Source organism: Ornithodoros turicata, chromosome 1, assembly GCF_037126465.1.
Source record: "Ornithodoros turicata isolate Travis chromosome 1, ASM3712646v1, whole genome shotgun sequence".
Taxonomy (NCBI): Eukaryota; Metazoa; Arthropoda; class Arachnida; order Ixodida; family Argasidae; genus Ornithodoros; species Ornithodoros turicata.
This window is the reverse complement of record NC_088201.1, coordinates 54,882,946-54,896,226: the sequence shown is the minus strand read 5'-3', so window position 1 is coordinate 54,896,226 and position 13,281 is coordinate 54,882,946. Positions and strand designations below refer to the sequence as shown.

The window sequence follows — 13,281 nt, the reverse complement described above, 5'->3', positions numbered from 1 at the left end:
TCTGTCAAGCTTGCACAACTTCATTTTTAAGTGAAACCCTTTTCTCCTCAAAATGGTTCCCATAGCCACAGGCACCATCGTTGCATAGCAACTTAGGAAAATGTGGAAAATTAGGAAAACTTGGGAAAAAGAGACCTTGAGGGTGAGAGTGCAGGGTGGAGTGCCTCTGCAACAAACACGGTTAATCCAATATGTCATCCTATCCTATACGCTCGTAAAATGTTCCCACTTCAATAAATTTGAAAGTGTCTTAAGGCAAGCTCTCTTCTTTATTTTTAATTTTATGAATGGAATCTCGATTCTTGCAAGTCTCACTAGCTGCCAGAGAAAATTTCAATCACTATAAGCGAACAGGCACTTTCCAACGATCATCGTCTTGTCAATGCATCAAAGTCTTGTCTACACAACACATACTTCAGTGGATGTGTACTGACGGTAACCAACAATTTAATCATAATATCGGTGTTACCGTTATATATTGAAAATCGTAATATAGACACTCAACTGTACATACAGTCGACGACTGATTTTTCAGACTTCTAGTACCCGTAATATCCGTCTGCATTACTTAGCAGCCCTAATTTTTAGTGAAAAGCAAAAACGTTTTCCCGCAAGGCCGTTATTTGAATTGATGCTTCAAAAGCAGATGAATGATGCAGTATACTGAGCAGGTGTAGAGGGCTTGCCTTCCTCCTTTCCTTGGCTTGTGTGGTAGTTGCTCTCTAGGGCTGTAAACATGCTATGCCAGTATTCAAGTGGGCATTGGAATGAGTCCAGAGATGGGCAGTAACTTTTTTTTTAGTAGTTCAACTACTAACTACTCTGAAATTGTAGTTATTGTTGTACTCCTTCAACTGCATCATAGTGGCAGTAGTTAGGACAACTTTGCAACTACTGCAATGTACTTTAAATACTCTGGCTTTTTTTTTTTTTTAAATTCATTTCTAAGCTTTCCACGGCAGTACAAACAGCACCAGGACTCCTCACGAGCAGCAAAATTGCTTTCACAAATAGCGACTCCCTCAAAATCTTTTCTTCACCATTAACCATGTTTACTCACACCGGCCTCCGCAGCTCTCGTGTACACTGTCAGCATTCGCTCTACTCTGCTTCATTAGATAATACCAAAAATTCTCGACACACAATACCTTCCTAGAATCGTGCACTTAAAGAAGAAAATGTTGCCAGCATGGTCAACACTGTTCCGTATATTTGTTTTTGCTTCATACATTTCTACTGCGCTCACTTCTTGCGAGAGGCCCCGTCTTCTAGTCTTGCTATTGGAAGTTAGTAAAATATGCATGCAGAATAACTGTACTCTCAAAAATTATATCTCACCTTCTGCATCTGTGTGAAGTCAAAATCTGTCTGGTAACGTTGAGGAGGCATTCCACGGCTTCACTGCTTGGTTGCAATGAGTTGAATTTTTTATAGCATTTTTTCACGCTGGGGTAGTCTTTCAAGCTTGACAGCCGAGTAGATTTAACTGATTAAACTTTTTTATACAAATTAACATCCAGGTGACATAGCCATGGTCATTTAAAAAGCCGGTTATATTGTCTCTATCAGTTTCATCTTGACGCGTCTGGTATAGCTAGTCAGCTAAGACATGTTCCAGCCAATGCATCAACCAATGCTCCCACGGTCGTAACGCATTCAGTCATGTCTAGAGAGCGGATTTCCAGGCATATGCCTTTTTGTTGGGAGTCGTACAGATGATGCCTTTCGATGTTCTAAGCACGAATCATGTCGAAGGGGACCCATTAGTGCCGTAATGTTAATGCCTTTTTTTTGCGATCAGTGCCTTTTTTGAAAATAGGCACCGATAAGTGCCTAAATGGGCATTTTACTTGCTGTGTCGTGTTTATTTCACAGTTTTTGCAAAGAAAAAATTAGGACACGCTTTGCCGCACTACATCACATAGTGGAAGTGTCTCCCCCTGTGGCAGGAAGCAATTATTTTTCGCCTGTATTCCTTGTACCTGGTGCAGCACTACATCTGCCCTTGCACTGTGCTTAGTGGTGACCAGGGCTGTATAAGCTGCTCACAAAGCGTAATTAACTTACAGCTACATGACTCTAAAAGTAACGAAGTTACAGCAAAAGTTACCCAGACAGAAAGGCACATTTACTCATGAAATGTTATTGAGTTACTTCTCAGTTACTTCCAGTTACTCATTTCCGATGTGACCATATGTAAAACTTTGACACGCGGTCTATCATACGTAATACTTGTTGAGAACAAACTTCTGAAACAACCCACAACGTGCTTGGCAGTCAAGCTGATAATGATGATAAATTTGTTCTTAACACCAGGACATTTTTTAAAGGTATCATTGGAATCACTTTGTGACGTTCCACCCAGGACCTAACACTTGCATGAAAATTCTGTTGAAGAAGTGACTTTCCTCAGAGTACAAGTTACTCGAAAAAGGAATTAGGTTACAGTTATGATTACATGTTTCAGAAAGTAGTTCGTTACAGTAATTAGTTACACGAAAAGTAATTACTTATAGTAACTCAATTACCTTTGAGTTACTTTACAGCTGGTAACGCTCCTTCTGTTCCCGAGGGTATCCCTCACGAGTACCCGTGTTGGTACCGTCATGCATCGTCAAATCGGTTGATGTCGTGCGGTCGTTTTAGGCCTGCAGGACAATCCGTAGTGACAGGCGACAGAATTTCACCCCGGAACACGTTGAAATGGTGTGCTTTCAATAAGAAGGTGCGTGCACGGTGCTTTGACTTCAATTCCAAAATAAAGATTGCCACGCGATCAGAGCGGTTTTGTGGACGCCAAAATCTTCATAATATTTTTCATCTTATTTCTCTCACTGGCTCTGTGGAATCTTTGCAGAGCAACCAAAGAACGACATCAGAATTTATACTACACAAGCATATCTTCTTCTGAGCAGCAATTGTCACCGAAGCACACGCAATAGAGTGGTATCTTACCGTAAAGCAACCAATGCTGGCGGCATCGCTCCTAGTGCCGGTAGTGCAGTATTGATCGTACCTATTCCAAGAAAATTTGTGCCTTTTTTCGAGCCTTGTTAGGCGCCTAAAACACGTGTTTTTAGTACCTTAAAATCCGCTCTCTAGGTATGTCTCTAATTGGGCCTGTACGATCGTTCTCACCTCACGCATGTCAGCAAAGTGGGGTGCCGTTGTCTCTCTGACTGTGCTGTACATTGCGCTATATTGTGTAATGCCCTGCAGTTATAAGCTTTTTGCCATCCACATCACATCCACAAGCATGGTGTATTTTGAGCACGCATGGTGACTGCCAAAATGAACACATGCATATGTACCCAGTGTAAACAATGACCAGAAGAGCTGTGAAGCAGGCTACTACAGTAGAAGAACTACTGCACATGTAATTAACTACTGCCCATCTGTGTCGATGACTTTCAGAAGCAATTTCTGCCTGTCTTTTACTGCTGCCTTGCACAGTGCAATGTGCATGAATTCACATGCACATAGCTCAAGTTATCATGTAAAGTGCTTCCGCATTCTAATTAACATTTGTTGTCTTTGTGTGGATGCTTGCCACCGCCTTTGAAGGTAGATTAACCATTGTCAAATTAATGAAAATTGTTTCTGCTTGCAAGTGACACTATTCTCAAGTGACACTGATAGTGACAAATGTGGCAAACCTGTGGTGATCACAGTTGTCAAGAGTGGATCATCTCTTTCACATTGAAGGTGGCAGTAACCTGGTAGATGCTAAAAACAAGCAAAAGTAGTGCTTTTTCTTTTAGATTGGTTTATATCTGGAGACATTGTATTTCCTGCTGTGTTTATGTGCTTATGTGGGTCAGTTTTTTGGAAAGCTGATACACACATGGTTCCCACTGGTCCTTGAAACTGTTGAACACCCTGTAATTCGAAAATGCTTTTTAAAGGTCAGGAAAACCTTGGAATTTTGCACAGTCCTTGAAAGCCCTTGCTTTTGCATGATTTTCTTATTCTCACGGAGCGGCAGCGCAAATTCTGCTTATATGGAGTTATAGTTTTGAAACTACAGAAGTTAGCAATAATTACAGTAGCAATCGGTAGCAAAAACGAGATGTCCACAGGACCAAGAGTCCTCTGTCGTGCATCGTATCACCATTGCACAGTCCCCATATTCTGCCGTGTGATGCCCATAGCTCATGAGTATTTTGGTGAAATATTCAAGTCCCGTAGAATAAACTGTGTTTTACATCCTGGGCAAACTGACAGCTGAGTCTTAAAAAGTTCCTTAAAAGATCCTTGGATTTTTGTTCCAAAATTGAGTGGGAACCATGCTTATAATGACACCCCCGTACATGCATTTGTCTTCCCCTTGTGTTTCCCTTCAGAAGCACAAAAGGGTGTGTCAGCTAAAGCTTGTACGGTGGCATGTGTGACAATAGACGACTTGCAAAATGTGCGGCACCATTGGCGTGGCGTGTTTCTCATTATGCAGTGTTCAGAGGCAGTAGCAGCTTGTCTGCTTGGATTAGCTATTGCATATTAATTAGGGCTGTGCGAGTACACGAAATTTCGAGTTCGAGTCGACAAATGATGACTCGTCAACTTTCGAGTACTCGATATCGTTTCGAGCTCGCGTTAGATCCGCATTAAAATCCATCACATGTAAGATATAACCTGTCACAACGATTCCACCGTTTGCAAACACGCATTTTGCGCAGCCGTGACTGCTGTGCTGTCACCCTGTCACAGTTCCGCCATCTTGTTTGCACTATTAGCTTCGGCTAACCTCGACTTGGCTACAGACTGAGTAGTGGCTATGAATGGCAAACCGGCTTCAACTGGCTACTGCTGGCCATGGAGGCGTCGCGCGCGCGGAAGCGTATCCGAGATGGGAGGAGCGCATTTCATAAGAGATAAACTGATGTTCTGATGACGCACCTTCAGATGACGCACCCCGAAAGTCGCTGGAGAGGCGTGTTAGCTTAGCTCAATAGACGAGTTCAGAAAATCCCAGTGCTCTTTGCGCGCGCATTGCATCCTGGACGCTTGCTGAGCGGGGGAACGAAGAATAATCCTTCACATTTCGCTTTCGCTGACCTTGACACGTCGTGGACAATGGACCGGTAGGGGAGAAATCGGAACAGTTTGGAGGTCACCCGTTTCTTTCGTATTAGTAAACTCCCACAGTTCAAAGCGACGCTAAGCACTCTGGGATTTTCTGAACTCGTCTATTGGTAGAGCCCTGGACCGACAATCCAGAAGATGTGGGTTCGATCCCTACAGCTGGCTAACCTTTTCAGTGACTTTCATCTTTCATCTTGCATTTCATAGTTTCGTTTCTTCGACGGGCGAGTCTGTTTCGGTTCTGCTAGTTCATAAAATTCTGAGCCGTCTGACAAGAGTGAAGAAAGTGCATCTGCACAAAACCGAAAAGGGCTGGAAGCCTTGTGTAGGACTACTTTACGAAAATTTCCGGTACGAACGCTTCCTTACCGCGCCCATAGAGAGTCGATCACCGATGATTGACGTTTTATGAGCGGCGCTACTCGATCCCTAAAGTAGATTCGGACAAGTGGTCACATTTGTTGGATACTATAAACGCTACAGAATGAGTTCAATTTTATCTTTTCTTTGTGGTAGCGATTTATGAAGTTGGCCCTGCGCCAAGGAGGCAGTGTGGAGATGTTATCTTGGTTGCGGCGTGGCGCTCCCCCGGCAGACCTCTTTCACAAATGCGCAATACTCCCATTTTAAGCATATTCTGATTCGATTTCGTTTATTACAACGAAAATAACGACTCTGAATGCGTTAGACAATCAGATTTTTGTCCTGCATGTGTGGGCATATATAACTTGCACTATTGCTGTTCTTGCTGTTCCAAAACTAACCGGGAGGAATGGAAGAGTGACGAAATAGCGATATGTGGTACAACAGGAAAGTTAAGCCTGAAACTAATGTTTTCAGCGGAAATTACGATGTTATTTTCGGCTTTACTCCTTCAATCAACTCTGTCACTCAGTTACATGGACAACATGTAGTGTTCACATTATTTTCCACAACTCATGAACTTCTTGATCCAGAGGGTTGATATTTTCAGATATTATTTCTGACAAAGGTTGCCACATTTTGTATATTTTCGAACTTGTAGATTGATATTTTTGTTCAAGATACAGGCGTATATTCATGAGGGTTTCTGCTGTTCGCACCAATCTTTTGGTGCCCCAAAATCAATTTTGGAAATACATGGATAGCTTTGTTTATGGAACTTACATCATTAGATAGGGCATTGATTTGGCTACATTTTCCCATATAGCAACATATTTTGAAGTGATACTGTCAGCCACAAAAAATATATTTGTAAAACCACCCAAAAATGGCTATTTTTGTAGCGGTAAGGAAAGTGTTAAACCGCACGTTGTAGAAAGACCAGTTTTCCTACCCATAACTTGTAAATGTTTTATGGTTGTAATATTTGTTTAGCAATGTTGTCCTTAGGTGGCACATTATTTTTATAAAGCTCTTATGATCTTCATTCATTTCATTTTTTGTTGTCAATTGTAGCACAAAAGAACATTTTTAAGGGGAAGTTTGTACAAAAAGCGGCGCTAAAGCATCTTGAAATTTTTTTCTATCTTCCTGCTTCTACACATTACCTATCATTTAATGGAACTCCAACTACTCGAACTCGACTCGAACCTGAAAATTTTGCTACTCGCACAACCCTAATATTAATATTTTGATGTTGTTACATTTTGATAACAAGTGGTCTCATATCTGGTGTGCTCTTGCACGTTTCATTTCTTTGTTTCACACATCTCTTTCTCTGTATGCTCGATACTGTTTCTTTATGTTGTACTGCATAAGCAGCAGAAGCGGTGGCTTATGTCATAGGATGAGTTGATGTAAATGTAGTTTTCCTGAGCTGCTCTCATATTGTTTCAAATATGACCAAGCTGTAAACATCACTTATTGTTTGCACACTATATTTCTGATTAATTACTGTTTGTTTTCTTGCACGCTACAAGCGTAGAGGCTTGAGAATGCTCAACGTTTCCAGTTAAGACTTGTAATGCTGCAAATTTTAACAAGGAAGAACGGTAGTTGATTTCACTGCGGTCTGCTTCGAAAGTAACCACACGTTACTATACACACCTTCTGATCAAATCACAAAGAAATTTGCCAACGGTAGATCAGCACAGTCTGACAACGCAACTCCCATGGTGCTCTGTGCAACTTCGCACAGCCTTTTGAGATTTTTGCGAGTCGTCTATTCAGGTGTTCATAGTGAAAAAGCCTGAGTCTGAGCCTACGAAAAAATTACACAACAGAGACGACTCAATGTGCCCAACCTCTGGCTTTTTCAGAATGGAGTTTCTCTACCTTTTCCAGCATTTATTCCATTTTATCAGAATGTGATCAAGAGCTGCTGTTATGTAATGGGTATTTATGTAATGCCGTTTATTCTTGAGATCGGCCCAAATAATTGAACTTTCAGATGTCATTGGAGTCCCGCATATATCCTCCCACTAATGCCAGTGCAACAATTTTTCTTCTTAGTTCTGGTACTGGTGATAGTGGCATACACACGGAGCCGGCGACCAGACCAGAAGTTTGGTCACAGTGGAGTGGACGATGATGTCAGGGAGAATATTATCAGCTACGATGATGAAGGTGGAGGTGAAGATGACATGAATGCTTATGATATCACGCCACTTCGAATCCCTGTCGATGCGACAGGCACCCCGCTGGGTGCGAAACCCGGCCCAGAACAAGCGCCACCGCTCAAGGAAGTGCGGCTTAGAGAACGTAAGTTTATGCAGTGTTTCCAGAGGAGGAAACAATACACGAAAGGAAAAATGGGGTTAATGGAAAGGGCTCATCGATATTGGAATACGTAGTTTGCTTGGAACAGCCAAACTACTAGTTACCAACTACCCCACTTTGCCGTTTTAGAACAGGACACGAATTGAGTTTTCAAACGCTGTATACTCTATATATACTCTATACTCTACGCTATATATACGCCTGATAGTGCTACACACCCTGCTAATGCACTGGAAACCACGTTACCCACACACATGCAACCTTTGCCATGGCATGCACGTTTATATTGAAATTTAATTGTAATTTATAGCACCACCAGGTGGAGCCCAGCCTGATGTAGGAGATTTCATTCGAGACCATCTGGACAAGGCGGACCAGGATCCGAGCGCGCCACCTTTGGATGACCTGCGCAATTATGCCTATGAGGGTGGAGGCTCCACGGCCGGGTCGCTCAGCTCTTTGGCCTCCGAGACGGACGATAACGAACAGCGCTTCGACTATCTCAATGGATGGGGCCCACGCTTCCAGAAGCTGGCCGACATGTACGGACAGGGCGAGAGCGAAGAGGACTAAATGTACTAATGCTTCGCTTCCTTTTGTTGTGTCCATCACCTGCTCTGATGCTTTGTTCCTTCTCACTTTGGTGCCCAGTTTTCCCTCTCTCCGAGTGCTAACTCCTTGGTTGGACTTTGGATTGGTTGTGCCATACCTAGTGCAGATTTTTTTATCTAGCTTTTTTTCAAGCTTTTAAATGTTGTAAATGAAAAACACATGTTGGGACCTATTGCTACTGAGACTATGGATGAGCGCTCAAAAGCATTCAAATGTTTGACAACATGTACCTGGACAGTTAATGGCGCCCTTTGCTATAAGTGTCAGGTAGTGTCGTGAAAGGGAAACAGGAAGACACTGGAAGATATGTGTTCTACTAATTAATGACACACATTTTTTTTTTTTAGTGAATGCTAGTTATGACTTCATTATTCAGTCCTTTGTTAGGAACGTCTTTGTTTTAGGAATACAAGTAGCTTCTTTTGATCTACCCTAATATTGCACACAGTGCAGTGGAACTATGCTCGAAGCATCTAGTGATGTCTGAAATAATTATTTTATTGAGGTTTCATCAACAAGCCTCACAATCATCATATTGAACAGTGAGATAACACTTGCCATGACTTTTAGTTTGTTCAAGCTGCAAACAGTGCCATGAAACTTCTTACATCACTTCAAGACTCTGGCTTAGTTTCTCTTCTTGCACTAAGCTCTCAAGAATTTCATTCTACATAATTGCCTTTTCTTTATTTTGAGATCTCATCATCATAGTTTGTGGCTAAGATGCCTGTTGTTGTGGGTATAACCGGAGAGAGGGGAAAAACCTAGTGTTAAAGCAGGTCTGTAGCACATTTAAAGTCTTCCATTTTAAGTGATTCAAGTAGGAGCTTTTTTTAATTAACTTGGTTTTTAATTGTCACAAAAATTCAACCACTAAACCGGAGTATTAGCAGAACTCTGAGCTCTGCTCATGCTTCGTTTTACACTGCAGTTTTTAGCTGTTTACATCTCTCATTTGCTCAAACTTCCTTTCCATTTTTTTTAACGCTGCGTAAAAAAAAAGAAAAAGAAAGAGAAAGTGATGCGTTGTGCTTCACTCACATGTCAAAAATGAAAATATGCTGCTCATGTTTAAGCTACATGGCAGCAGGTCTCGTGGCGCTCTCGACTCCCTCGACGTTCTGTCGGAAAGCAAACTTAGGTCTTTGCTCCACGCAACACTAATAACTACTGCGGGTATGTGTCAGGTTCCTTTCTTTGATGGAGTATGCTCTTTTTGATATACTACTGATTGAAGTTCTTGCATGCAAGAACCTCGATGCATTCCAATAACGAGCTCCACAGGAGGCTGGCAGCAGGATTGCCACCTCCCGTGCAATCCTCCACTCCCCCCATAAGTAAAGGTGTGCATAGCAATTTGTGCAAGATCAAGATCAATCAAATGTTGCGCCTTATACCACTTTCCTTCTGGTTTCCATGCCGGTGACTCGGGACTGCATTTTTTACCATTTTATGGGCACCGATGAGAGACATTGTGGTGGTCAGAGGGGCACGACATTCCACCCTTCATGTAGTGTCATCGGGAAAACATTTCTGCATCAAAATTACTTACAAGAGTGTTCCTTTGTACATGGGTCAGAGAGGCTGAGTTATTTATTATGTCCAGTTATACATACATATACCTAGAGGAGAAGTGTGCAGTGTACTTGATGTGTGGAGAGCGACTTTTTTTACACAGTATATACATGCGTACATACACCCAAGCACTTGCATGTCCACATGTGTGAATGACTTAGAAGATGATGTACTTTTTGTACTTGATTTCATTTTTGTAAAGTATTAAGCGAGGTACATTTTTGTAAGGTATCAAGAGTGACAGCTCCCCTAGCCATGCCTCCACATGTGCCAGTTTCCTTTTTCAGTAGCCAAATTTGATACTCATCCGATCATTCTTAACACATGGAACAGTTTGTGACGATTGTGCAGCTGAGTTTGTTATTTAGAGTGGTTGTTGCTTTTCAGTCTTCATTTTGGTTGTGTTATATAAGATATTTCATTTGAGTAATTTTCTTCTCAGAGGCAGTTTCTACATTCACAGTCCACGTGAATAGGTCACACACTTCCATAATTAGAACAACTTCTATAAACAATTGCTCTAACTACAGAACAACGCTAGGTTCTGAGTTGGATTCAGTCACACATATACATATGGCAACTTTGTACTCAAAGGCTGCTGTACTGCCATTTTGTACTTTTTTCTACTTTTATGTTTTTATGACACGATAAATAGGGATGGTTGCGTGAGTAGTTTTGAGTTCCTTTTTTTTTCCCATCATGTTCAATAGAAGAAAATGTATCACATTGTCTGTGCTTAACATGAGTGTCTACAAACCTTGTGATGGTTTTCTTAAAAAGTGTTTGTGCATGTGCCGTTAACCATGCCACACATGCTAGTCACACTGCTGAATGAAACTTTTGTTTTAATTGATCATTGTTCTTCAATTACTCGTGATAGTAACTAAGAAAACAAAAGCATGATGTAAAAGATCAGTGTGGTAATTCCTGATAAGTGTGCCTGTGCGTGCATGTGGTTAAATGGTTTTTGTACATTTTTTGCGTTTGGAAGCAGCCTGCAACACATCTACATGTGAGTGTACTTGAGCAAGGTCTGGCTTTCACTGTGACAGCGAGAGACTTTAGGACGCTCACTGTTTTCAGTCCCATGAGACAGTGGTGACATGTGTGGTCTCCTCAACAAACTCATCCGCATTAGTCTATAGGGAATACACATCTTTGTTATATACACGCATTGTATTGTAGGAAGAAAAAAAAAGATGCAGCGTATAGGAAAGTTGATGTGACTTTTGAGTTTTAAAGTGTTCATTGTGTATTGCGCATTGTACATTTTAAAGAAATACTTTGTAGTTCACTATCAAAATATCATTTGAGCCGTTTATTTGCACCTGTACATTGAGGTGAGTGTAGCACGAAGAGGATATTTGTTAATTACCAAGAGTCTTGGCAAATGCGCAAGTGACTGTGTGTATGTTGCCTTACTTTTCCATCTCGGAAGATTTAGGGCTGGTGCTTGTTCGAGGAGTGTGCTCCCCTTCTATTGAGTTGACAAATCGTTTGGCATTTGAGAAAATTGTGAAATAAGTTTGTTCATGAAGTGCCTAGTGGTGTAAAGAAAAAAAAGAACCATTCCCCACTCCGTGCTTGCCGAGATTCTGCCTCTGCCGTGTACACGATCCCGCCCCATTCACCATTGTTGTAGGTTGTAGGACCACCGTGATGCGGTTGGTTCGTACAGCTACCACGGTTTTTGTCTTGCATGATTTTCTGTTTTGCAGCGTGTCGACACATTGACAACAGTACCGGCCTCGCTTCATGTCCGTAGATGTTAGACCCTGATTTTTCAGTGAATAAATCCACCTATGTTATACATCATCTCCAAAAATATGAGTGCACTTTCTGTACTACAGTCAAATGTCACCCTTTTTTTGTGTGTGTGTGTGTGTGGACCTGTGGGAAAACATGTATTGGCTCAGTCTGAATGTTCATCAAGACTGAAGCAGTCTTTCCTTATGGCTTTCAACTAAACTCTGTTAACATTTTACTCTGCTTAGTTGAACACCTGTGGGCACCCAGAGGCTTAGCTGACAGGTGAAACTCATGGATGTTCTCATTTTTCTTCATGCAGGTTGTTTTCACCCTGTGCTGTGAGGTATAGGGCACACTTAAGATATATTCAATGTATACAGAGTTATTCTAAATTATTGTTGGGATTTCTGTGTCCCATAATTGTCAAACTACAAACAGCAAAATAAAACTGCTTACAGAATATGAAAATGCTGTACCCACATCCGGGTGTGCCACCTGTTTTACTTGTTGCCCGTGCTCAGACTTATCGCATCGGTTCTTCGCGTGGAGTACAGATTCTATGGCCATCGCTTAGCCTAATCCTGCATAGCTTGATTTCTTCTTAGGAGTGTAGAGCCCAAAATTTTACGGTTTAACCCGGTTCTTCCGCGAATTTTCACCCTGAATTGAAGGTTGCCTCTTTAGGGTGAAACCTGATTTTTACCCGGCAAATTGCCCTCACTAGCTGAGACTTCTGTAGGAATGCACACCAACTTGTTTGGCAGCAAATGCATTTACATCACCGTTTGTACCACGCATCAAGCCCTCATTCAGAGCAGCTCCCTCTAGTTCTTCAACAAAATCTCCAAACAGATTTTTTGTCCCCTTCGAGTTCATCTTAACGGGATTGCACTGTATTTCCGAATGAACAAAATATTATGATTGAGCTGTAGAGTTTCAAAAACAAGAGCTGGAAAGTTACTACACCACTTCAGCTATGATCCCACCACACTCTTATCAGAGTTCATCAGCAGACTTGTGTAAGTACTGCACTTTGCATTTGTTCGATGATATTGAGCTTCAGTTGTCTGCCCAGGGCGCATACTAACAGCTCCCTGTCTCCCTCTCCTTCCTGCTGTCCTCTCTCCATCTGTCCACATCTGTCCACCGCTCATAGCCACAGTACGCAGTGTACATCGTCATGGTTACTATTCGATCGATGTTCACCAGTGTGGCAGAACGGAAACATCACGCGACACTGTTTTTTTCGGTCTAATATTACGCATTCCGTGGTTTTGTAGAATAGCGCTTCTTTTCTCAGATTAATTTACTTTGGCACACATGAGTAGTACAGTAAGTACAATTTTGTGGAGTACAAGGATTGCGGAAACTGTGAGCAGAGTTTGAGCAGAAAGCCTGTGCCTATTTTTGAAAAGTTTAATGATGCTGTAGCTGCCCGATCGCCATGGCAACCGGCTTCTGCGCAGCCAGCCTCTTCATGCATGAGTTTATTCAGGCTGGCTCAGAAGCCTAGGTCAAATGCGCATGGAAGAACTCGAAACAAAATGTGAGGAGGAGGAGAAA

The 13,281-nt window shown here is 41.9% G+C and overlaps 1 protein-coding gene across 4 annotated transcripts in view; it reads left to right on the top strand.

Moving 5' to 3' along the window:
- The window catches only part of LOC135378262 (neural-cadherin-like), a 366,541-nt gene extending 354,757 nt beyond the window's left edge, over positions 1 to 11,784 (top strand). For all 4 annotated transcript variants that reach the window (XM_064611240.1, XM_064611242.1, XM_064611241.1 and 1 more), the window contains exons 34-35: positions 7,516 to 7,764; positions 8,093 to 11,784. In XM_064611240.1, coding sequence (XP_064467310.1) covers positions 7,516 to 7,764; positions 8,093 to 8,355 — 512 coding nt within the window. In that variant the 3' untranslated portion in view covers positions 8,356 to 11,784. The remainder of the gene's footprint in view (positions 1 to 7,515; positions 7,765 to 8,092) is intronic.
- The last annotated feature ends 1,497 nt before the right edge of the window (positions 11,785 to 13,281 follow it).